General features: G+C 42.6%; 1 protein-coding gene across 1 annotated transcript; it reads left to right on the forward strand.

The window, feature by feature from the left end:
* Positions 1 to 1,732: 1,732 nt before the first annotated feature.
* On the forward strand, positions 1,733 to 26,826 carry pcsk2 (proprotein convertase subtilisin/kexin type 2). Its single transcript, XM_047603205.1, has 12 exons — positions 1,733 to 2,226; positions 3,997 to 4,101; positions 7,506 to 7,619; positions 8,080 to 8,188; positions 8,932 to 8,969; positions 13,402 to 13,478; positions 14,385 to 14,473; positions 14,997 to 15,172; positions 18,434 to 18,649; positions 19,853 to 19,953; positions 21,279 to 21,506; positions 25,750 to 26,826. The coding sequence occupies exons 1-12, from the start codon at positions 2,044 to 2,046 to the stop codon at positions 26,237 to 26,239; spliced, it is 1,926 nt and encodes a 641-aa protein (XP_047459161.1). The 5' UTR covers positions 1,733 to 2,043; the 3' UTR covers positions 26,240 to 26,826.
* Positions 26,827 to 27,312: the final 486 nt, after the last annotated feature.

Consider the following 27,312-nt stretch of genomic DNA (forward strand, 5'->3'; position numbering starts at 1 on the left):
AAGAAGTGTGAAAGAGTGAAAGAGCACATGATGTTGTCACTCACTTTTATTAGACTATGTCACTGTAAGAACTCATAATGCTGTTTATTGCGCTCAAGTGACATTTGATCCCTAAAAAAATGAATGGATAACAAGCTTGTGTTTCATAAATTACAAAACAAAATAAATGTGTGTTTTTCATTCTAAATCAAATTCTTTGCAAGCTTTATCTAGATACAAAACTCAACAAAATTTGGATTTTTGGGTTTTTGGAGGTGCTGACTGCTGTGTCGACAGTGCTTTGGCACCTAAATAGAGCATTACAGAAAATCTATTTTACTTTACTGGCTGTTTTGTATGACTGACCCAGTTTAAAAGTAAAATGAAGAAATATATAATTTGTCTTATTGAGCAAATCAATTACTCACCATTCTGTATTTTCATCGTTAATGATGAGAAATAAGAGATTACTGATCCCAACAAGTCAAACTGAATCCATTCCTGTCTCTTGGCAGATGTGCAATGTCTTCAAGCGTCCGTCTAAAAGCAGAAGATGCTGTTATTTTCTGTAATATATAAGACGGTGAGGCCTGCGTCCTCACCTCCATATATATTACCTTAGGTGAGGATGCAAGTCAAAGTGTGGATTGCTCACAAGGTCCTGGCAGAGAGGAGAACGACTCACCCAAGCTAAATAAATAATCTCTGGGCGGCTGGATGCCAGGAGTGTAGAGTGAAATAGTGATTAGCAAAGCGGCTCCACTTCTAGAAAATTCGCCGCCATTATTTTTCCAGACCTGCTTTCGTGCTCCGTGTGCCGCACTTTATTCTGTGCCTTTTCTCATTCTCCTCCATGTACACATGGTTCTGTGTCTCCTGAAATGTATGCAATGGTCAACACTTAGAATATGGCCATTATTAGGATGACTGGAGACATAATTTCTTGATCAAGATCTCTTTGTCCAAAGGTTTGGACACTTTTTCAGTAAACTGAATGACAAGGTGTGTTCAAACTTGACTGGTAGTGTACGTAGAACCATGTAACAATAACCATCAAAAATGCAAATAGAGTTCCGTTAATTAAAGATCCTGTCGAGCCTTAGCAATAAAGCATGTGAAGCCTGAATCTTGTCTGTGTAAAGAAAATTAGTAGCATCGCACTCACAGGAGCTCATTCCCCCGTCTGCTTTCTCCCATAGCCTCATACGCACATCATAGCTACAGCACTTCACAGCAGCCCTGGATCCCATTCTTCCACCATCTAGCAGCAGGGAAGCAGGAGAAAGGCAGGAGAGCTTGAGTTCTTTAATGAGCCAGCTTTTGTAAGAGCAGTCCATTTTGATGCTCCCTGCTGCTCACATCCAAATGACCCGAGGGACCGTTCTTACATTCCACTGCACAAAGGGTCAGGCTGGGTGTAACAGGTACATACAAGAGAATTGTAGGCTGAGGGGCATATTTTAGGGTTTCTATGCCAGCATAATGATATGCCTTCAAGAAGGTCACCATAAATGGCACACTAATCCTCTCTGGGAGATTACCCCCAACGTGCTTTGATGAAGCTAGCACCAGACAGCCCGCTGATCAATACGATTCCCATCAACTCCGAGGATGATGGGAGGAATTCTCCAAGGTGCTGAAAAGTGTCCCCGAGCTCATCCGGGGGAGGAAACGAGGGGACACACCCGCCGGAGCCCATTGGTTCAACGTCACGCGCAGAAACTACCCGAGCGAGGAAGGTAAATGAATTACAGGAGAGTGGAGGAGGAGGAGGAGGAGAGATAGAAAGCTGAGGATGCAGGTTTGGTCCACAACACGCAGGACTCGAAGCACACGGCAGGAGCTGCTGCACCTCGGCGAAATACAACTTCCAGCGGTCTCATCAGCTGACGAGGAGGAGATGCGTCCGCAAGAGCTTTGATTCGACCTCTTCACATCCTCCTCCTCCATCCTCTTCTTCCTCCTCCTCCTCCTCCTCCCATCTCTAACGAGGAGCATCCCGCACTCTGATTTCACTCCGACGGTCAGCCAGGCAGACAGGCGGACTGACACAAGCCAGACACAATGCGTGGATCTCCCCGACATGGGACGGCCGTTGGATTTATAGTGCTGCTCAATGCGCTGCTTTTCGCGACGCAGGCTGCAGAAGGAGTCTTAACGGACCATCTCCTGGTTCAGTTGCACGAGGACGCACAGAACGAGGCTCACCAACTTGCAACACAACATGGGTTTCAGAGTGCCCGAAAGGTAGGGATGCTCTGATGAAATTGTCGAGCATTGGTAACAGTTTTCTTTATGTGCCCCTTGAGTGAGCCAATCATTAACGCATGCAAATGAAAATGTTCACATCAAATATTTATACTTTATACTCAGAACAACCAGACAGACAGTAGCTGCAGAGCTATACGTGTTGTCCACGAGAGAAGGCATTGTCTTGAGGTTTTCTTCTGGTTTGACTTAATTATTCTTTTTCTTAATTTGATGACGTCATCACCGGTGAAGCGAAGGCCCCTTTAGCAGGTTGTCCACTGGCTGGCCTGTGGGTCACAGCAAACTGCATTTTAAAACACATCCAGTTCCAGCGTCTTGCGAAGAAAGAGGAAGCCTGGAGCAAAAAAAAAAAAAAAAAAAAAAAATGGAAGCTGCTCTTTAAAAAACACATCAAGCATTACATCAGCAGGGATTTCTCTCACAACATGAAGTTGTGGTGGCAACTGGACAGATTTCCCCTCAGCCTCCAAATCTCATCAAGAGATAATAATAATAATTAAGTTCATTTTCTCGTTTTTTTTTGTCTATCTTTTACAACACACGTCTTTCTCCATCTCTCCTCGTCTCCATCTGTTCACATGCACGGCCTTCCCTGCAGATAAGGGCATTTAACTCACCTGAGACACAACATCTTATTAAATGGATTGACTAATGCGGGGTGCCTCCAAAAATGTCAAAAGACCTAACACGCTGTTTATTTCAGACCAATGGAAATAATTCTCTGACAGTGTGTGTTCCTTGTCACATGTCAAAATAAATGTGTGGGTGAAATTGGCTGGAGCCTTAGTCAGTGAGGCGTAGCAGTGAACAGAGGGGTGGCTGCTCTGCTCTGAATGAGAATTTTTTTTTCTTTCACCTCCACAATAATAATAATAATAACAAAAAGAAAAACAAAACCTGTTTCAATTTGTAAATCATCACAAGGTGATGGCTGTGTGGAGATTGTGCAGCATCACCAGTTCGTTTTCTTGTAGGCACCTAGATCGTCTTCACCATCTACTGCCTCCCTGGTTATGTAATCTGCTGCTATATTTGTCTTAATGGAATATGCCCCATTAAACAAAGTCTGTGTTGTTTGATTTATCTCCTTTTGTTGCCTAATTAACAACACTGGGGCACAGAGCTTGGACACAAATGTGAACACAAAGATAAGAGGGTGAATAAGATATATGGGATCAACCAATGTTATTAAAAAAATAAATAAATAAATAAAAAACTCTTACTAAAAGCACATTCAGTGGCTGTGCGGCGTTTCTCTTTGATTCTTGCTATTTGCATGACTAGCTCCTGTATATTTTCAGACTACAAGCACAGTGGATGCCTAATCTTCATTCTTTCATAAGAATTACATTTTCATATTGGATCTGACAGGCGCATCTGAAAGCATTTATTTTGAGGATTGACCTGAACCCTGGCTGTTACTAAAGCATAAGGAGGTCTTTAATCTGTGCGCAGTGCTGGAGGGAGAGCTCTGGATGATACATCTCATTTCCCTGCCCTTGTGATTTATTATGGTTGATTCCAGCACTGTTCTTCTGTGCCTTAAAATAGATCCTCAGTGAAAATCCAGGGAATCAATGCTCTTGTTCCCAACTGGAAGATGACCCGCTGTCCTTCTCCTCTGTTTACGGCCCATTGTGTTTTGATTTGCCATTCACACTTTATAATTGCTGCCTCCGCATTACTTCTCGTCTCCTTTTCTGCCCCTGATCCGTTTTCTTCTCTTCTTCTTCTTTTATTTTCCAGCTTCCCTTCGGAGAAGGGCTCTTTCACTTCTATCCTCAGGACACTTCAAAGAGGCGGAGCAAACGCAGCGCTCGCAGTAGACAGCGGCTCCAAAAAGATAGAAGGGTAAGCCGTCATGCAGAGATGCACGAGAAACCACACTGCGTGTTTCGCATTCTACTTTGAAAGCCAGAGTACCTTATGAATCCAGTCGTATGGCTTCAGTTACAATGTTTATTTTGAGTCTAGTATAGCCATGTACTATATGGATAAGGTCACATTACATCAAAACTGCAGAATGTGAACAATTATAACAGATAAAAATAGGCTAATACATAATGCTCCTCATGTATTCAAACTGAAGAAGCTGCTAACGGCAAAACCATTGGTCTTTATATCTAGGTTGGAACTGCATTGTGTGTAAAGTTACCGTTGTGTACCTAAGTAAATATAAGCAGTAAAACTGTATTAAGTTGGAGCACAGGTTGGTGTTTTCTTATTTACTAAGTGTCTTGTCTTCAGAAAATTTCATTTGTGTTTTTGCCTGTCAAAACCCCATTGTATTTCCTTGTTATGACACAATTTAGTTTTTTTTTTTTTTCTGATTTGTTTTCACTCTGGTGACGACACACTGAAGGCCTGTTCATTGTTACAATAGTCGGTGCAACTGCGTTAGTACATTTGCATTGTAAATGAACTACAGTTCCATTATTCCATAAAATATGTATTCATATTTAAGTGGTGAGATGTGAAAATGTATTTTTATATTATTTATTGTTTTGGATGGAGGTGGAGTTCTAAGTACTAACAGGAGATTTCTGCAAACACTTTGTTTCATCATCTTCCCCGAAGAACTTGGTTATGGATCAAAGTAGTTTCTTTAAAAAATGCATGAACATCTAACCATCTAGTAAACACAAATCTAAAAGATATCAAGCAATGTAAGACATTTGAAATAATGGAAGCAGAAAACATGACTTAATTGTTTCTAAAACTGCCATAGATTGATCGTATGTCACTCTACTCGTTGATGAATTGACACGTAGTTTGAGCTGTTTTTCCTCACGTAAAACACAAAGATGTGTTGTCTCATCGAGCCCACATCTGTACAGCAGTTTGGCTTTGTGCTCAGCTCTGTGTGTTTGTCCACTGTTGGGGGCGGAGAAAGCGGAGGTCCTGGCGGAGACAATCAACTAACCTCTGTAATTGCGGTTGTGAGAGGTGCTAATGAAAATAAATGTGAGCCACTCCACCGAGCTAATACAGCTAATGGAAGTGAGACAGCGTGGATATGTGCAGGTCTACATTCCAGATGCTGGGTTTTAATCAGATGCTCATATGTGACGCTGCAGCTATTGATTCCTGTGCGTCTCTGGAAACGCATGAGGTTCGTCCAGCCTGATTTAATGTTGCCTGTTTGTCATTCTGAAGTGTCTTCCTGCCATTGTCCAAGGTAGTGCAATGGACGCACGGGACACCCACAATTCCTGATTTTGTAGACTCATTTCTAAATATAGAAGAGGCATCACGGACTCATTCAACATATTTAAAACATGTCTAATTGAGTAGCAGCAATGAGCAAAGTGGATGGTGTCCCAGGAGCCCTGGACGCTATTAGTTGAGGATGTTGACCCACTTCTGACTCACCCACTATCACTTCTTCGTGTCTCTTCTTTCCATCTCTATTGATGCTTGATTACTTGATCTGTCCCTGTCTTGTCCTTCTACATCTCAAGTCCATTCATCCGCACATCCACACCTTCACCCAATCTATTCATGGTTGACCCTTTTTTTTTTTTTACACCAAAAGCTATTTAAGATAAATTAGGGAGTAAGAGTGGCGCATGCAACTGCAGACACTTATCAAATGACCACCATGCTCTGGCCCTGAAAGATGCATGCATGGAAAAGCCAGGAGGGAAACGAGGACACGGAGAAAGGAGCGAGGCAGCACAGCTCTTTGATTTGAAGTGAACTGAAGCGTTGTGAGGAGGCAGTGGGCAAAGGCAGACAGCGATGGGGGTGCACGGGCACTGTTTGATGTTGTGAGTGGGCAGTATGACATGCCGTCTCAAGGGAAATACCGGCTCTCCTGCCAACTGATGGAATAAATCGAGGGTGGATGGAGAGAAGGTGGAAACGCAGGGAAAAAAATTTGGAAGTGCTGGTAGTTCCCTTTCCGAACGTTAAAAATATCATGCAAAAAGAAATGGAACATAGGGCGAAAGCACTGGTACAATTTTAAGACGAGATACGGCTTTTGTGTTCTTTTGGGACAGACCTGCCTTTTAAAGGACTTGTCAGCGTTCTGATTTACAGTGTGTGTGCCTCCTGATTGCTTAGAGTATACCATAAAAGATAGATCTGGATGAATAGGCTTTGGCCGTTTTAGAAAGACATCTTAAGTGCTGCTCGGCTCTCTTATCTGCGGTGGTAAACACACCAGACAATGCCTGTTTCTCTGAGTCACACCACAGTGAATTTGCTAAGGGTAAGCATAAGAGGAACATTTATCCAGGGACCCATTTAAAAAAAAATAAAAAATGCATCTTTGTAAACCGTGAAAAAGACATTCACTTTCTTTCATTGTTTAGTAATTCAGGTATTAAAGAAAATAAAATGAAATAAACGGGTATCTGTCAATGAGGCACTCAAGCTATAGATTTATTTGTACTTGCCACACTTGAGTTCATTCCCGACAAGCACTTAAGGAGAAGAGAATGAGAGAAATGGGAAAGGATCTAAACCTTCAAATGAAATCATTGTGCTTGAGTCCTTGGTGACAAGCTGAATGTTGGTAATAAATTCCAAACAGAGAGCTTCACATCACATCAGGCTCGGTCTGGCTATTGCCAGATTGTAAAATATGATCAGATTTATCCTTCCTTTACTTTCTCCTCAAACTCTTTTGTTAACTTAATTTACTGGCTAGCACCCAGGCAGGGGAATACTGTGTCTTATTCCTTTTGTGATGTGATTTGTGAATGTATGAGAAATAAAAACACCGTCAATCTATTCCAGTCATTTCAGCATCATCCACCAGTGAATCAAGCACCTAAATTAATATCCTTGTCATATTCGCCCTGTGCTGTGTTATCTTCCAACACGTGACATCTGCATTGTGGCAGTTCTCAGTGAGCGTTCTTAATCCACAGGTAGCTGTTAATGTGTCATGGTTTTGAGAAATCCAAGTGCGTTTGTGAGTGTCATCAAAAATCAAAGATCATCTTCCATGAGCCAGGTGAATTTGGAAGCCTTTGCTCCAGCTGCAGCCCCTCTTATTAGGCGAGAAAGAAATGCCCCTTTGATTTGCATGGTTTTCTGCCTTACTGCGACATCAGAACACAGCCGGGGTTTCTGCTTCCCTCTACACAGAGCACCACATGCCTTAATCTCAGCTAGCATAAACCTTGTTGCTCGTTGTGTTCCACCATATGTACTATCAGCGCCTGGGTTTCATTTGGAACTTTGTGCGAGCCAATTCTAAAAAAATTTTTTTGACACAGCATTTCTTTTGCTTTCTTCCTAAGGTGAAGGATGTATTTGACCAAGATGGATTTAGTCGTCAGAAGCGAGGCTACAGAAATATCAACGATATTGAAGTCAACATGAGTGACCCTCTGTTCACCAAACAGTGGTATCTGGTGAGTAATCGGCCAACTAGCTGTTTGCGTGACCTTTCGTAGCAACCCACATTCTTTCACTTTAATTACTCGGAAGTCAGGCATATTCCGCACTACATTTTGTGTCAGCCTTGTTTTTCATATTAAATTAGCCCGGCCAATAGCGCGCAGTCTCATCTGTGCATTCATGCTGCCTAGTTTCCTCCCTCTTGTTTACTCTAACTGGCAACCGTGACTTTTACGCGGCGGCTGCCGTGCCTTCATTCATCTGGTATGTTAGATGAATGTGCTGTATCGCTGACATTTACTTCCCCTTCCTTCCCCTTCATACCACCTTCCACTCCCCCAGCCCCAAGCTGTCTCTATCTATAACCTCCCCGTTTCCGCGCATGCACACATCCTCCGTGTTGATTATTTCTTAAAAGTGACTCACCTGGGTGCCGTGAGTCATGGATGTTCTCCATATTGCCTGAGTGATTAGATAAACACGGGCCAAGCAGACGGGACCCCTGGGCTGGATCTTAATGTGGCTGAAGCTTGGCAACTGGGCTACACAGGCAAAGGAGTTACCATCGCAATCATGGACGACGGTGAGCACAAAGTCCCCGCTTTGCACCCTTGAGCTCTGTCTGAAAGCACTTAATTAAATTCACGTGGACTTAATTAACTACTTTGTTCACCTCCGTTTAATTAACATAAAAATACGAAAAGGTTGCTTTCCAGTATATGTACTACATAGTGACATTTTGTTATGAAGGAAACATGTTGGTTCAGATTAAATTGGCATTCCGTGTTTTCCGCATTTCACCCTTTCTGTTTTGCTGGCTCAGTTCAGATTTGATCTTTCAGCATATGAAATGTTAGGCAAAGAGACACACGCTACTCTTCAGTTCAAACAGTTCAAAGTCATGTAGGTTGCTTTCCAGACTGTGTAAAGGTGATTCTGTGGAAGTTTTCTAAAGGCTGCATATCGCTATTCAGTGATAATGCATCTCTCTCACATCTCTCTACCAAAACCTTCTACACTTTCCAACATTCCCATTTATAAGCATGTCATTTTCTCAACTCAGAGGAGCAGAACTATACTGTACATCAAAAGTTAAATTTACAAACTAAAAGACAGATTGCTAGGATAAAATGCAAGAAGGTTTATTGACATCAGGATATGGACTATAGATAGAAGTGAAGTGAAGATTGTGCTTGGTTTTTGACAGAATTAAATTATTAATGCCTCAGAACAAAATCACACCGATGAGAAACTGTGGTGTCACAGTGGTAAGACACTTGAAGATGGTTCGTTACATCCCTTATTAACTTCCAAATCTTATTTCAGGTATCGACTATCTACACCCAGATCTCGCGTCAAATTACGTGAGTACCCCGAACTCAACTCATTTCCCTTCTGTTTCTGTGAAGTGCTGCTAACGAATGAAGCAGGGGTTCAGGTGGAGGATTTCATGGGCTTCGTGCGGTTTGTCATTGGCGGTGACAGGTGCTTTCCAAGTTGCCTTCATGGCTGCCGAGTCTCCTTGTATTCCTGGAGGACGCGGGGACAGGCAGACGGCCAGCCAAGCTGTTTAATGTTAATGCACACTGCACTGTGGCAGGCACAATGGCAGGCCGATCTGTCACAAGCAAAGATAATGCCAGGGTAGTTGGCGCTGCATAATGTGATGCTCTATCTCCAGAATACTGATAAAACCTTAAAGGACAAGAGGCTGTGCTAAACAGAACACGAGGCTCGGTTTGATTTCACTGTTGCGTTCGCGGTTTCGTCAGTGTGACTGCATTGTGTTGTCTTCTTGAATTCAGGGAGGTTCAAATGCAGACCTTTTCTTCCTATGGAGTGCTTTACTGGTCTCGAACAACTCTTCTTGACAATTTTCCTTGTATTCTTTTTCTTTCGTCGACGAATGCTTGCAGTTTGTGTCCTTATCTCCCCTATTTATTTACATTTGAAAAACACGATCCTTAAACAGCATCCTCTCTCTGCGTGTCGCTTTTCGGCTTCAGCACGTGTGCGGGTTTCTTTTCAAATGTGTCTCGCACAAGCACGTTTCCTTTCGGCGTGCACGCATCTGTACACTTACCACCGCGTTTTCCTGCCTTTGCATCTTTCTTGCCTGTGAACAGAGATGAGCCGCGGCCCAAAAATAACACTTAGCCTCAGCTGCGGTGATGCAGGAGCATGCTCCGCTGGATTGATGGATCACGCTGCGCACAGACCTAAAAATGCGTGTCTGTGTGAGTGCTGGAGCGTGCGCGCGAGAGACAGCGGCATTGTGCGTATAATCCTGTTTTGTTAGCGTTGTCATGGTGTTTCGCAGACCCACAAAGGCCTCCCACTATCAGCGGAATAAAAATGGGAGAAAAAAAAAAAGAAGAAGCATAAAATATAATTTCGGGTTCATCTCGATCTGAATTGGTCGTTCGGCAGATCTTTGTGTGCGGCTGCTTTGAACGAGAAAATGTTAGTTTATGTGAGGGCGTTTGGATTGTGTTTGTTTTTTCAAGATTTCCCATTTGGTGTGATGATTACACTGCAATAGCTCATAGGATGTGTTTTGATATGGTGAATTAATTGTGAGACTGTGTGTGTCCTGAGATGAGATATTTCTGACTTGGTCGTTCAATTTTACGGCACATTTATCTGCAAATGCCAACAGTTATAGTATTTTAAACGATTTTTTATTTTTTATTTTTTTTGGTCCAAATAAACATATCTCTACAGATTTTATTGTCACTCTAAGTGGTGTGATAGCAGATGTGCCCTATTGTTTAACAGATGAGAGTATGCAATGTTGCCCATATCGTTGAAACAAAATATCTTTTACCTCTTCTCATAAAATGACTGTGACAATGTGATTTAATTTATGATTTATTTAAGAAATAAAGTGTATATCTTCTCAAAACTTAATTGACCAATCTCTTCCACACATATAACTGATGTGTATAAATAGGAATAAAAAAAGGATGTGTCTGAAAACAAATTATTTCAACTTTATGGGAAACCGTGTATGATACAGGTGTATACAGTAGCTTGGTTTCCTGCGTGTGTAGAAGTTTGCAGTTACTCCTTTTATCCACGCCTGATCAATGGTGGTATTGTTCTTGGCTTCTGCAGTGTTTAGAGGATTTCTACGTTAACAGTGGCATTGATCAGTAGGTGACCCTTCTCTTTTCTATTTCAAAGAGAGCTGTGAGAAAGGGGAAACGTGTGTGTTGCTGAGTTTTAAACCTCTCTGAGGAATATGTTGTATTAATTGTGTTCTATGTCTTATGCTTAAATTTATGCCAGATGCGATGGATGTGCTATTACTCTAAGAAATGTATGATGAAGCTGTGTGGCTCACGATGATGTTCAAGAGTAGGGCTATAAATGGACATCATCTTCATTGCAATCTGTTAAAAGTTGGCTTGTTCCTTGCGTTATAGCTCCCTTTACTGTACTTTCACTTTAAAGCATCTTGGAGAGGACTTTCGAGCAAGGTCACATTAGGAATCTTGCATCAGCTCTCCTAGATTATAGATAAGATTATCAGCCCCAAATGGACTATTTATGTCTGCCATTATAGCAGGATGAATGGCCAAGAAGAGAGAAAGGTATGCCCAGAAGTTTCGTCTTTGCTCAGTCTCCATCATCAGGACAGTACAGTATAATTCATATCATGGTAATTATATATATAATTATCATAGCGTTGTAAGTACGGATGCTCAGCGCCGATAAAGCTGTTTTAGAGCTATGTAGTTCACCTCCAGTAGGTCACAAAATACAGTTAAGGGGTGATTTTGATATAATGCTTTATGGTTTCTCTGGTCTCTGGCTTTTGTTCCTCTTGCTGGGATGCTGAAATCGTGTCATATCAGATATCTAAAATGTTCCATTGAGGACCCAGACTAGAACAGAATTTTCTCCAGTGCAACCTAAAATCTAAATTAAAAAAATAAGTTGTAACACCAGCTGTTGAATACTCGTAGTAGATCAAAGAGATTTATAATATTTCCATCTGAAAACTGCAGTAAAATGGAAATGTGGAAAGCAAGTGTTTTTTCAACAACTGTGCCAGCGTTTTCTGTTTTAATTTTCGATGTGCCGTCAATCTAAAGATGCTCATTCTCGGTCTAAATTGTATCTGAACCTAGAAAAGCATGCTCGCCTCGCTGTTCCGTGTTGGCGTCATTGTTTGCCTATGCGTCATTTACTGTGAGGACGTCTGAGGCCGCTGGGGAAAGGTGAGGCGGTCCAGACTTGGCCGCAATGCATGATTCTAACTCTGGCTGCTCACAGGACACACGATGAAGAGAAGAGTCTCACTGATAGCAGACAATATGAGCCTGAAAAGCACAGAAAGTGATTCACGGTCATGCCCTGGTGTTATTTATTACCAGGGCTTAACACTTTTCACTCCATTTAATGAAAAAGAAGGGGGGAAAAAAATTGCACTCCTGCTTCTGATGTGAACGCAAAACCTGTTTGGGAACGACGTGTCCTCTCTTCAGATGTGTTCTGTTATGAATGGCATTTTGGAGACTAAAGTGATGTTGGTGGGTTTTTTAAAGCTACTGTTGTTGAGCCAAAGGAAGCAAGCAAAAAAATAAGAAGCAGAAGAGAGAAGATGGTATTTACCTTTCTATTCATCACCACTACTTGTTAAACAATTACAGAGGTGTGAACCTGTCTCCATGGGCACTTTATCATGTAACCCTAGTCTCTGTAAGAATTTCTACTTTCCTTTTGTTACCTGCTCCGCATCGTGATAATTACAGTGTTTCTCCAATGGGTCAGTAAGCTTTTGTCGTTTGCCTCCTCTCTTTGTTGCCGACTGAGTCATCTCTTTTAAATGCCAGCCGGCAGAGCTGTCAGGCTGCTGCGTGGAAACGGAGGACTGATCTGATGTGTCTGAGACTATGGCTAATGATTTTGGCTTCTCCGTTCTCATGACCACGCCGAGCACCTGGTATTGGGCACACAGAACAAAACGGATAGCGCTCCAAGAGACACGGGTGACGTGTGAAGGAGAGATTTCAACACACTGCAATATCCTGAGTGAGCTTTCAAAGTGCGTTTTAGAGAAATAAGCGTGACGCTTTTTACAGTGATGTCTGTAGACTATTGTGTGTGAGTGTGTTTCCTCCAGACCTGGCTTTCATGATAATTTTGTTGTCTGCATTAATGTCTCCCTGGCAGATCTCCTGCGCCCTCTTTCTCTTGCCTTTCCGCTGCTGTTCCTTGAAATCCTATTACTTTTGGCCATGTGGAATTAAATGCTCGCAGTGATTGGGCCATTATATTCTCAGCTTGAAATCCCCGCTGTGACCACACATTATCCCGGTTTTGCCGCGGAGTAAAGATTCGTAGTTAAGCATTGGAACAAGGTGTTGCAGATCAATGTTAATGTGGATCTATTTTGTTGTCAGTTTATTAGGAACAGCAAGTTTAACTTAATACAGTCTTGTTCGACATCCTGCAGTATATCCCACCATAAGTGTGGATTTCAGTTTTTGGAGGCAGATAAGAATTCACTTGTGCTACTATCTGAGTGTTATGCATCACATCTTTACTCAAAGCCACTTTCATGCTGTTGCTTCAGAAAATGTTTTCCAGAACCTATTCCATTACACCACAGTTGGTTAACTTCCGCACTATCAAGCTATGTTTTGGTAGGTATGTGCTTCCATACAACAAAACAGACTGTGATAAGGTCAGCACTTCACCATGAAATCCTCCTCTCTGCTTCTCTCCCGTTGTTTTTCTGCCACAATGCTGTTTGTTTTTGTGAATTCATCCATTTGGTCCTTTCAGAATGCCGACGCCAGCTATGACTTCAGCAGCAATGACCCGTTCCCATTTCCACGCTACACAGATGACTGGTTCAACAGGTAAAGCTCACCCAGACAACCCCTGTTTATATGTACACATACTCAGTGTGGTTCTGTGTGCACACGTGTGTGCTCTCCCCGGCGTCTGGCAGCCCTCCTCTATTGATTTTCTCCGCACATAGTTCCATTAAGGTATAATGGTGCAGTATAAACAGAGCGCAAGACAATAGAAAACATGGTAGTGCCTAGTTTTACATGCTCACTTGGAAGAGATAGGGCAGATAAAGCACTAGGACTAGAAGAAATCTCTTTTCATAGAGGAGTGTTCATAGCCGTGACCTTCTGTCTGATAACGTTTTATCTGCCTCCCATCTCCCAGTCACACTGGGTGATCCTCTGTCACTACAATACCCATCGAGCAGGGGAACAGAGATCAATGTATTCCGCCCCTGCCTCTCCTCCTTCTGTGCGGACGTGTCTGCGTGCATGTGTGTGCGCCTGTGCGTAGGATCTTGAAGGGAGCATTTGGTTGTAGTAGTGTAGCAGTTGCTGACTGTCGGGCAACGCTCGCTGGGTAATCAGCTGGCTGTTAAAAATAGCTGCCTGTCTGAAGCAAAGCATGCTGGGAAAGAGGGGTTGACTCTCTGCAGTGTCCCTGTAGCGAGAGAAGGGATGGAGCGATAGACATGTCACATGGTGTACGCAAAACATTGATATGTGCAAACGCGTTCCGCCGGAGAGCATTTATCCTAAATTTACCAAAATATGTGGCTCGAGTGCGCTAGACCTATGCATTCCTTTATCAGCATCCTCATTCAAATCAGACCCAAGCCTCGGCAAAAACAGGGGTTACGTTTAATTTGGGAAATTATAGCTCATTCTTAACACACAGTATACCCTTTGCAGATTCATGTAAATGCATGCAAATCCTCTTAAGCGTTTTCTTTGCCTTTTTGAAATCACCAGTCACGGCACACGGTGTGCCGGAGAGGTCTCTGCGGCAGCCAACAACAACATCTGTGGCGTGGGAGTCGCCTACAACTCCAAGGTGGCAGGTGTGTATCATGTTTAAGTCACCGTTTACAGCAGCAACACTAAATAACAGCTGAGATGATGAAAGGATCCGAGGCCTGATGAGGGCGATTCACAGAGGGAAACGCTGAGTGCATTTTTATATAAAATATAGGCCATTTTAAGAATGGTGTGTTGTTGAAGCGCATAGAGGTACGCCTTTACTCACTCAGATTTCCTGCGTATTGCCAAAGAGGTCATTTAGAGTCCACATAGCAACAGGGCATCACCATTAATCTAGACAGCGCTATATTTCGGTTTCATATTGATTTTTTTTTTAAATGTGATCTGGGAGTAACACAGCAGAAATAAGAAAATGAATATTGGCAGCTCCATTTGCTTTCTGACATTAACTTTTGGCATTGTTACGGGTTGGAATGCATCAATGTGTTGTGTTATACTGTCTTCTCACAGCAGACGTTGTAGCCCTACGCTTTCTTTAATCACCCATTTATGGCTACCTATCAGTACTGTAAACCAATTGTAGCCAGAATCTCGCTCTTTCAGGTATCAGGATGTTGGACCAACCCTTTATGACCGACATTATCGAGGCATCATCCATCAGCCACATGCCTCAGGTAATTGACATCTACAGTGCCAGCTGGGGACCAACTGATGACGGTAAGACAGTGGATGGACCTCGAGAGCTCACATTGCAGGCTATGGCTGATGGCGTCAACAAGGTAAACTGCTTACAGTTAATTGTGTAGATGTAAATGATCTTTTTGGAGTTGTCTTTAGTCCTTTGAGGTGGCACCAGCAAGCATGTGAACTGTTGTATCTAACCAGCTACTGGGTCTTCAGGAATATTAAATAAGTCTTTCAGAACATATCCTGGTACAACATAATGATTTCGTTATGCTGATGTCAATGTGAAACTATACATTTTATGTTGCAACATTAAGCCTAAATTTGAATTCCCAATTGGTTTATGGGCTTATACTTGTAAGACTAATCCCCATTCATTTTAAAAACACTTTGTGTTTTGTACAGATTCGCAAGACAATAGGTCTGAATGGATTTTACTCATACCTGCTTAACATTGACATGATAGCATTGTATTTGTGTGTATGTTAGCAGTTTTGTGTGAAACCATTCAGTGCAAAACTGCAGTCAGAAAGAAACAGTTCAGAAAGTAGACAGTGGACTGAAGAGTCATTTCCCTGCGTTTTGCCATGGTCTTGCCCCCTTTAGAGGCTAGTGACAACTGCTGTAAGCAAAGATTTTGATAGCAATATTGCATCAGTGTGTTCGTGTTAAAAATGCCAAACCCTTGTACAACAGAGGTTTTATAGCAGGATTGAAATCTCTGCATATGCTCTTCTAAAGGATGCAGACATTTCAAACCAGATGTGTAGCCAGAGCTATAGGATCTCATGCCATTTTGTAATTCCCCTAGGTATCTATTGGTAGCAACCATTAAGTTGGAGCTTTGACTGAAGACTATTCCAGGACCATGGTGCAAAGCAGTCCAATGGGTAGAAACAGCTGTTAACATCCACAAAAACAGAAGCACTTAGTAGACAGGAAGTGTGTAACATTACATACCATTAGTGCAGCTTGTAATGTGATGTATCATCTTAGTCATCGTGTTAGAACGTCTTTAATACCTCCAGCTAGTATGGCGACGGACTTGGTGTCTTGCTTATTCTTATTGTTTGACTGACGTGCACATATTAGGCACTAAGGTGCCACTCCACTAATGCAAAGATGAAAAAGTCAGACTTCCCTGTGCTCGGTTTTGACCATTTATCATACAAACAGCCAGTTTAGAAGCAAAAAAGTCCACTCCACTGTTGTTTTTTGCTAATTAACATTAGCTTCCCAGAAAGTCAGAGTGGTGCTTTGGGATTCTGAAGTTGATTACACACTTCTTTCCGTGTCCTGCTCAAGTGCACTTCAGCAAGGTGAAAATTCTCCAAAGCCTGCCAACAGGGGCTCAGACCTGGGACCTCTGGTTGAAGGGCAGTCCTTTTACACACATTCGCCCACACATCGCCGCCCCCCACCACACACACACACAGCGACAATGCTAAAAGGGCCACTGCCAATTACTTTCTTGATTAATCATCATACATCGTGTGCCGACAGGTGTGGGCTGATCTGAAATCACCCCGGTCTCCGCAGGGTGGGCGAGTACAGGAGCAATGCTCACTGTAATCTCTGATCATGTAAACACAACTAATCAAGCTGCCACTCTGCAATCTGCCACTTAGATTCTAATCATCACTTATATAAGCTACTGTGTAGGCTGAACACCAGGCGCACTGTGCACACAAGGAGGCATTTAAAATTAAGAAGCACATTATGTCATATTAACAACTGAATAAGACAGTGTGGCTTTGATGAAAATAAATTGCACTGTGCGCTGTGAAATGAAAGCACTTTGGACTGTTCAGGAGACGAGGCATGAAGCACATAGGTGAGCTCAAATGTGCTCAGAACTCTTTTTTTTTTCAAATTCAAATAGTGACATAAATAAGCATTGTGAGGGGAAGGACATGGCACTCCTCCTCCTCTTGATCCTTTGTTCTGCACGGAAGCGGTCGGCCTCTTATAGAAACAGGTGCCGCGTTCGGCAAAGAGGATGCTCCCTGCGTGGAGCAACAGTCAATTGTTTCATGTTTCAAGGCGCTCTCGCATTTACGAAGATTACATTTTGTAGTGTCTTTGAATTTACAGAAAGCCTTATGCTCCTCTGCGCAACGAGGCACAGAGAAAGACATAAAAAAAGACATTAAATATTATCACTTTGTCTGCCGTGACTACAGTAATGCCTGTTTACCTGCTGTAATGTTAAAGAGAAAACTAAGAGACTGAAGAAATATTCCTTTGTGCCTTTATCTGTCGCATGTTCCTTTGAAGCAGACTGAAATTTAAAATTGAACGTCTGGGTTGACTGTGTATATTCTCATCTCATCTTCTACTACCGCTTATCCTCACTAGGGTCGCGGGGGTTGCTGGAACTGTATATATTATTTTTCTTAAATTACTTTTCCTCATGGCATCAGTGCTTGTTACCTGGTGTGATGTTGTGCTGCCAGTGTTGTCAGCTATGAAATGATCTGGGGAACTAATCAGTACCGCAACGTCTTTTTTCAATTATTACTCATTTACAGTGTGATAACTTTCGAGTACTTTTGTTTTTGCATTGCTAATTTGTTATCGTGCCAATTATTAGTGTTATCAGTGCCATTATTTTTAATGGATTAGTTCTAATTTTATCTGCGCTCTACACACTCCCCAGCTGGGAACAAAATTTCTTGGAGAAAAAAAACGAAAGCTAAAAAAATTATTAATTATAATAGTGACTGGTTGGTACCATGAAATGTATGTATGGAATTAAAATTAAAAGCAGGTATTTTTTATTTATTTATTTTTTTTATGGGTGTAGCTCTGGAAAAATATTAATTCAACGCTTAACAGGTGTTATTCTGTGCAAGCTTGAATGGTATGGTTTTTGTCCGAAGTGTGTGATTGTTGTTTACTCCCCATGCCGTCCGTGGCAAAAAATAAAGAACTCCTGCAGAAACCCTACATCACTAGATGGACTCAACAGCTTATCGTGAGCCCAGACAAATTTCCAGCTTGCTTCTGACCGTTGTTGTGACAGACCTCATTAGGCACTGTATGATTAGGCAGCTTGTTCCATGGTGCAGGGACAGAACGACTAAAAGAAGTTATTCCAGGAACAATTAGAAAGCCACCACCTGGTGACAAGAGAGGTCTGATTGGGTTGTAGTCAGTGAGCAAATCAGAAATGTTCAGAGGAGCCCAATTATTAAGTGCTCTAAGGAAAATAGGCAGAATAGCTGGGGCACTTTCTGTATAATTGCGACCAAGTTAAATCCACATATTCCCAGTTCTTATTTCAAACATATGAATCTAGCAATATGCAGAACTGTGGCGTGCTGTATTTTCACTTGGTGGTAATGCTGTTTTAGGGGCGCGGTGGAAAAGGCAGCATCTACGTGTGGGCATCGGGAGACGGTGGTAGCTATGACGACTGCAACTGCGATGGTTATGCCTCGAGCATGTGGACAATCTCCATCAACTCCGCCATCAATGACGGGCGCACTGCCCTGTATGATGAGAGCTGCTCCTCCACCCTGGCATCAACATTCAGCAACGGGCGAAAGAGGAACCCAGAGGCTGGCGTCGTGAGTTGCTTTATTAATTTCCAACATATGTTACACATGAATGGAAAAGCAGTAATCTCAAGCCTCTGTTGTAATTCATCAAATGCTTTTGATAGTCCATGGTCCTTGTGTCTCATGTCTTTCAAAGACATTCTTCGTTCACAGAGAGATCCGTAAATAACTTCTTTTCAGTTTAACTAGCAGGCAGTGTTTCCGTTCAGGAGATTGGGCGAACAAAACTGGAGAAGCTGATACAATGTAATTGCCGGTGGTTGTGAAAAAAGGAGGTTCAGGTGGAAGAATGGGTCTTATCTGATGACTTTCATCACGGTCGGAGCCTATCCCAGCGGGATACACCCTGTACTGGTCACCAGTCTATTGCAGGGATCAAGTGAATGACTGTGACAGAAAATTGAATCAAGTGGCAAACCTTGGCAGGAGCGAAGTGGCCATAACTGTTTCTGGCTCGAGGCTGTCTGAGCATTTACATAAAGAATAGTGTCATCAGCGTCTAATACCTGAAGAAATGAATGGCTGAGGTGTCTTCAAAGATTGCGCTTTCTTCCCTTCATTGAGGCCAAATTCCTGACCTTGGTGGTCAGCGGTAGACTAATGAATGCTCTTATATCTCAGCACGCACACTCCATACATGCAATAGAGCAGCGGCCTAGCTCGGCAATAAAGCGTGCGAAGGCAGCGGCATTTGAGTGATTATGCAAATCACCTTTGGCTGTTGACAAAGCCATGGTTCCTCCCTAGGGTTTTCCTGCTAATTGCATTCAATCTGTTATCCTTTCTAATTAAACAGCGAATTAAATAAATAAATGTTTATTCAGTGAATATAAACATAAATTATGTTTACGTGTGTGCATAACAGCTGAGTTAACTCAAGTCATTCTCCATCTGTACACTCAAACTTAAAGCTAAAAGGGTTTTGATTGTGTCCCTAAATGTGAAATAATGTCCCAGAGTTATTATATGTTGAGGTGCAGAGGCTTGGAAACTATACATTGTTATACTGATGTTTTATTTAAATTGTGTGTATCTCCATTAATAGCAAAATTAATGTCAATAAAGCAGCAGTACTTTGAGATGTTGCTTTTTTTATCTCTTTATAAAGGATTACACCTTAAGACCTTTGTTTTAAAAAAACATGAAACATGGAAAACATGTTCGGCCTCTACCCCTAAATATGGCTTTCTTTCCTCTGGCCGGCTATTTCAGGCCACAACGGACTTGTATGGGAACTGCACACTGCGCCACTCCGGGACATCAGCAGCAGCTCCAGAGGCAGCCGGTGTCTTTGCTCTGGCTCTTGAAGCTAAGTATGTACTCTGCGGCCCTTTCCACAGACCTGTAATAATTGTGGTTATTGATTTAGATGGACCGTCTGTATCAAACATTATTAAGTTTTCTCATTCAGCACCACTCTGGAGAGGAAAGTGGTAGTCTGAAGGTATCTGCTCGTTTGTGGGCGGCTGTTTCTTTCAACCTTGAGCTTTCATATGGCAATAAAGTCTCCTGACAGTATCTCTCCTCCGATTACATTTTTTTTAATTTTTTCAGAATTTTTCTACCTCTCTGTCCTAAACATTTAAAGAAACAAATCATTTCTCATTTTTTCAGGATTGCTTATTTATCACAACCACAGGCTGAATGGAATTGCACTCATTCTTTCAAACACAGTGTGTACTCTCTATACTGGTATCAGTGATACACATGATATCTGAATCAGTGCTCTTAATATCTCAGAACAGGCTAAAAGAAATACAGTTTATATGCTGTTAAGAGGGCTCAGTGCTTGTGGTTTATTTATTACGGTACTTTCTATAGGCACGGAGCAGAGTGCTGAGTGATGAAACCAACTGCAGTACTTCAGCAGCACATCACCTCGGCGTGCTGAAAATGTTGCTATATCTGGACTAATAGCCTCAGTCGCTGACAACAAAATCTGCTAATCGTGGCATATTAACACTGTGTTCTGAGTTTATCTTATAATCAAAACAGATCGTTCCTTGTGGATCAAATAAGAAAAAGCCCAAAAACGAACGCCACCTAAGGAAACCCACCCACACATAATTAGGCAAATATGAAAAATCTAAGACCTGGAGAATTGCGGCTTCTCAAATCCTGGAGGAGAGCCTTCCCCTTTCTCTCGGATGCTTCGTTTCTCACATTAAAGGCTGACAAGATTCTCTAGCCATTAACTAACACCAGCTAGTGGAGCTGAGCAAAGAGACGCTGTTTGCTTTGCACACACGATAATGATGTTGCTGTTGGGAGGAGCGGATGCTCACTCTGTCCGGCGGCAAATAACCCACGAGCCTTTTTACTGCCCAAATACACTTGAACCACGCGACAGCAGGAGTCAGTGAGTCAGCCAGAACAAAGCTGTCACTACACACGGACAAGATAATGGAGGTAGACACAAAGGCACCCGTCTGCCTCAAAACACGGACACTATGATGTTTAGATAATTCAAAGCATTTAATTAAAGCAAAACCATAAATGAGAAATGGTTACTGTTGTCAACCGTTGGTTTTACTGGTTTTACTATTTCTTAATGTTTTTCCAGTCAGCCTGCCCACCCTTAACCTACAATACTGTCTCTTCTCCATCACTCTATCCTCCAACTCCTTGCCCATTCCAGCCCTAACCTGACATGGAGGGACATGCAGCACCTGTCTGTCCTCACCTCCAAGAGGAACCAGCTCCATGATGAAGTCCACCAGTGGAGGAGGAATGGCGTGGGCCTCGAGTTTAACCACCTGTTTGGCTATGGCGTGCTGGACGCTGGAGGGATGGTGAAGATGGCCAAGGAGTGGAAAACGGTGCCTGAGCGTTTCCACTGTGTGGCTGGATCCATTCAGGAAGCCCAGTGAGTCAACACTTCCGATCCTTCCTACAGTCTCAAACTGTCCTTTCCAAGATGTTGAAATAGAAAAATAGAAAGAAAAAAAAACAGCTGAGCACAAGACACACTCATCTAATTAGCGGGTAATCCCAATACGGTCTGATAATTGACTTATGTTGAATGCCGAATACTCGTGGGCTTTGTCACAACTGCAGGCAAATTAGAGTTGTTTCTCAAGTCAGATCAGTATGAGACCGTCCATGCTGTTATATAAACATGATCAGATTGGATTTTTCATTTTGACTTATGTCCACAGAGCATTGTTCTCCTTGTTGTCCTACGCAGTGCTCTGCCAGCGTCCGCATTAGGCCTGCTCAGTTTCCTTCCCTTTGTGTTTGATGTTGCGTGTCATTTTGAAATTTATTTTGAGTGATCACCGTGTCCAGACTCAAATCAGCTCAGTGTTATCATCAAACACGGGAATGGAGAGATCCTGAGATCAGATGCGGGAGGAGAGCTGGGACCGCTGGGCTCTCTGAGGCAAGCGGCAGGTGATGGAGCATGGCTAGCAAAAATGGTGGCTACACAAGGTGAACCGAGGAGCAGGTCATATGAGAGGCGTAACAAGGAAAGTGGGCTGGGGAGATGACGGTGAGATGAAGTGGAGTGTGGCAGCCCCGGCGAGCGGGGCAGTCAACCAGAAGCACAAAATCAGGATTAATCAGATATAACAACAACAAGAGGAACTGCAAGACTGAGCCAGAGTTGAGAGTATCATGTTCAGGTAGATTGTATAGCTCCACGCCCAGGCAAACACACACAGATACAAAGATAGAACAAACAGGGGACCAATAAACACACAGGATGGAAGGAACGAGGGAGAGGCAAAGCCAGCATCATGGCATAATATTCACATTTTAATAACATTTAGTAACAATAAAATAATAAAAGAAGGGAATTATCACAGTACTGCAAGTTCATTACAAGAAGTACTTAAACCAAGCTCACCATGAGTACACGGCAACCTCGAAGCAACTTATTCTTTATTCAAATCTCTCACATATTGTATTAGTATCTCCTTCTATCAGAGCTCTGGGCAGAGGCGGTTTGATAACAACCCAGTCTGGCCTCTGCTCTCCAGAAGTCCTCAGTCTCTGCCCCCATCTGTCACGATGCAGCTAGTTAAGGTGTCCTTCCCCTCATCTTATCCTCCCTGTGTATCTCCCCTTGCATCACCCTATCCCCCGCCCTCCCCCCCTGCATCTCTCCCATCTACATCCTGGCTTTTTACTTTCTCCCTTATGCCTCCAGCCTCCATTCCTGTCATCCTGTCCTTCTCACTCCAAGGGCCCCGCTATCCCTTCATCTTTCATATCCTGAGGCTTCGGGCTCCAGTGTGTGATGTCTGGTGGTTTCCTGTGGCTAGGCCTCTTAGTCCTTCTAATTAGAGCGCCACAAATGGCCCAGCTCGGCATGGTCTGGAAACACCGTCAGTTAGACAGCCAGAAAGGGATTCCGGGTGAAGGTGTGGATTTTTTTTAGATGTGTGCGACCTAACCCCGTGCTTTGACGTGAATTGTGAAAGAGGGAGCGCGTGGGTGAAGGTAAAAACAATGCAGTCTGTGTGGTATTTTTTTTTTTTTTTTTTGCCACCATCAACACCCCCAATGCCTTATTTTAGCCTCTAATCAGCACTCGGCAGACGTTACAACAACGTGGTGTGAAAGTGCGTCTACATGTGTGTGTGCGTGTCCCTCCCCTGAGTGCAGATGAAAGATATAAAAAGACGCATCATACCGCCTCTGTTGCATACTGTGGGGGATATCTCAAATGCAAATGGTGGAACGGACCAGACAGACATTGTGGTTATGACTTGCTGAAAGTGGAATCTGCTCTTGTGTTAAGGAGGAAGTGTTCACAGGCGAGGGACACCAACAGAAACATCTCTGCTTCTCCGACTATTTTTGAGCCGTGTTTTAAAAGCTGTATCGCTGGCTGTGTCATATTTTTCATCAGTTCACTGTTTCCACAGCAGCATTGCGGGGCTTCTGCTGCCTCTATTGTGGTAAAGCTATAATTACAACAAGCCCACCTCTGATGATAGTGTATCACCAGAGAAAAGCAATAAACACTAACATAGCAGCGCTCCCAAACACACTGCTCGGCACTGATCTGATAGCTGCTCTGGCTGACTGCAGCTTACTTAGCTGGAGGAGAACTTCTCATTATCAGTGGAGCTGGCACGCAGTGCCCCACTGTGCACTGGGGTTGTTTTTAATCTCTGGTCCTGCCCTTCAGAGGCATCCCTCTCCCTGCTCTATGACCGACTGCTGTAATTACTTGTGCATATTATCTGATGGAAGCGGTGCATCTGCAGCACACAAAATCCATTTAGGTGTCAAAACAAAACTGTACACGTTGCAGCAGAGCCTGTGGAAATAATTCACTGTAATCAGTGTTGTTTCATGTGTTGGTTGTGGTGGATGCAGTCCCTTTGAAGTATGTGAGTTGCTGGTGTCCTTTCTGGAGTTGACGATTAGAAAATTCAGTAAAGAAAAGAGAGAAATTGTCTTCTTGTAGGGTTGGCACAGTGGTTAATATTGATGCCTCGTAACTGATGCTTCATTACTTGATTTTAAAACTAACTAAGTTAGATTACAAGCATGTGACGCATGTATGCAGTCTGTGCCTGTACACAAGCCGTAGTAACTGCTTACCGATACTGAGATGTTAAAAGCATTTGTAGCAAATTAAATGAAATTACTAAAATGACCTTTGAGCTGTCTGTGTTTACACATACACTATGTGGGCCATGGGTCTGGAGGGCCATTGGTTAAATAAGCATGGATGAAGGTCCACTGAGCAAAGCATCCAACCCCTCCATGGTTCTTGGTGCTGCATGTGGCTGCCCACTGTGCTCACTACTCACTGTGTATGTAGAGATAGACAATATGGACAATAACGGTTTTTCACCTCGTAGAGCCATGTTGAAAATGGAAAATGGCTTAGTATTTGGTTAAAATCAATCAGTGTAGGGTATTATTTAGTGTGCAACATCTCTATGAATTGTTCTGTTTTTCTGGGAATAGTAATCTTCGTCAGACCTTAGTAGCTTGCCACTGCAATCACCTTGCTGTGCTCAGCATAGTGCTCCACTAATCATTTTTCATACTGAGTGCTGTTCTACACGTACCTTACCCTTGGTTTATGTTCTTGTCCCTGTTGCCCCCCACCACCTGTGATGCAGCCTCAGCCTTTAATAATGTTATTAAGCCTCTTCGCAGACTTTGGCCACCACCTCTGCCCTGCTGTGTTCTCACTCTTTCTTTCCATCACCCAAAGAGATGGAAAAGCAGTATGTGTTCCCAAGCACAAAGCAACAACAATAACAGAACCAGCCTGTTTTTTTCCAGTCTTCTGAACAAACTCATTGTAACAAAAGAAAGAAAAAATGAACTGAAAATGACCTTGAATTCACTGCTGTTTCAGTACGTTCAAAATGTTACAACAGGTTTTTGAAAGACACATTTAGTGCGAAGAGACAGAGTTCACTATATATTCAGTAAATACGCAAACAACACTTCTACAGGACAGGTGCATAAATCTATTTAATAGGTACTGAACCATTGCACAGCACATAGATGAAATACTGTTTCTTAATAACAATTAGAGGAGCAGGTCAATTTCCTGATTCTCACTGATGACAAATATATTCTTTTCATCTATGTTTGACTGTTGGATTCCTGTTGTAGATTTCCACTTGAGTTCTGAAAACGGATCAATAACTGATGATTTACCACGTCTGTTTCATTGCTGTATTATAGTATGTACTGTATATATATATCCCAGTTTTTCTCATCTACTCTTGCTTAATGATGATAATAATGCATCATACACCATTGATTTGAGAATTTGTGTGCCCAACTATACTGGTTAAAACTCTAACTTTATGTGGTTCTGAGCACGCTATACCTTGTGCACCAGTTGAATTACAGTACATAGCAAAGCAAACGAACATGACAGTTGTCACTGCTTTTGTGCGACGAAGCAGAAGGTTCAAAATAAGCCTTCATTCTTTATCAGGGTTGGACGGTTCTGTAGGAAAAATAGGTCAGTTGCTATCTACTCCGAAGACTGTTGACTCTCCGGTGCCATATTCTATTTTCCTTCATTAAGCTGTTTTTTGACTTTTATCACTGATATTTGGTTCCTCTTTGTCTCTCCTACATGCAGTTTTAATCTTTTCATTGTGGCTCTCCTTCCACAGCAAAATCCAGTCCGGCAACAAGCTAGTCCTGGCCATCACCACCGAAGCTTGTCAGGGGAAGGACAACTTTGTCCGCTACCTGGAGCACGTTCAGGCCGTAGTCACTGTCAACGCCAGCCGCCGCGGAGACCTCAACATCAACATGACCTCACCCATGGGCACGAAGTCCATACTGTTGAGCCGGAGGCCCCGTGACGACGACGCCAAGGTGGGCTTTGACAAGTGGCCCTTCATGACCACCCACACCTGGGGCGAGGACCCCCGTGGTACCTGGATCCTCGAGGTGGGCTTTCAGGGTGACGAGCCACAGCGCGGGGTCCTGAAGGAGTGGACTCTCATGTTGCACGGAACACAAAGTGCCCCTTATATAGACCAGATAGTGCGTGATTATCAGTCCAAACTTGCCATGTCAAAAAAGGAGGAGCTGGAAGAGGAGCTGGATGAGGCTGTGGAGAGAAGTCTGAAGAGTTTGCTGAGTAAAAACAACTAAAGTCACATCCGCATGTTGCCAACTGTTTCACTTTATCTTTCTCCCTCTCTGCAGTCTCGCTCTGTCCCTCTCTAGATCTCAATGCATCTCCTTAATTCTTCTCAGCCTCTTGTTATCCTCCCCTCTGTCCACCTCTCCACCCTCCCCTCCCCTCTCTGCTTTTTGTTATCAAGTGTTTCAATTAGCCCCCCTCAATGAATGTTTCTTGTAATCCAGTCACAATGAAAATGTAACCCTCAGTAATCTGTTCTTCATAGAGTAACTATATCACCAGAATTTTTACACTCTACAGAACTGTACATATACCAAATATAAGCCACTATTTCATGGTCTTGCTTTAACTGCCCCACACCTCTCTTCTGCCAACTGTTGTACAGTTTGTGACTGTAAATGATTTTATGTGTCATTCTACTTAAAGTTTAATATCTTGCAAACAGAGCAGTGATATCTCTTTCTGTTTATATTTTTGTGACATGCACTGTTTCTATAAACAAGGAAAGGAATGTGTAATTCATTTTGCAGCCTGTGGTCATCAGTTCATATTTCATAATCTTTGACGTATACTATAATAAATCTATTCAGCTGTTTATTAAAGCACTTGAGTGATTTGGGACACACTGCCAAAGATAGCGGCTAAATGTAAAGCATTCCTCTCTGTCACTTGAGGAAACTGCAGAAAGGCAGACTTTGATAAAATCACATGATGGAGAATGCGGAGGAAATTTATTGCGGTCCAAAAAAATGTATTAATTAAATTGGCGCACAATCATTTTAGTGGGCCAGAGAAAAGGGTAACCGAAGATTATTGTTTTAATCAATCACCAGACTCCCCCTAAAAAGTGAAGCCTCAGCTACAGTACGCATGTGAGTTAAGATAATAATAAATGTAGTATCAGTCAGTCATACTGTCGTAGTAATTATTAGCAACGCTTTAAAACATAAAATAAAATTGACTTTTATGGGCAAATGTATGCCATGTGCAAACAAAAAAAGGCACATTTTTATGTGAAATACAACTTTCTGGAAACCAAAAATCCACAATATGCTCCCTGAGATGCCCCAACAATGAGCTA

This window comes from Mugil cephalus, chromosome 13 (genome assembly GCF_022458985.1).
Source record: "Mugil cephalus isolate CIBA_MC_2020 chromosome 13, CIBA_Mcephalus_1.1, whole genome shotgun sequence".
NCBI classification, from domain to species: Eukaryota; Metazoa; Chordata; class Actinopteri; order Mugiliformes; family Mugilidae; genus Mugil; species Mugil cephalus.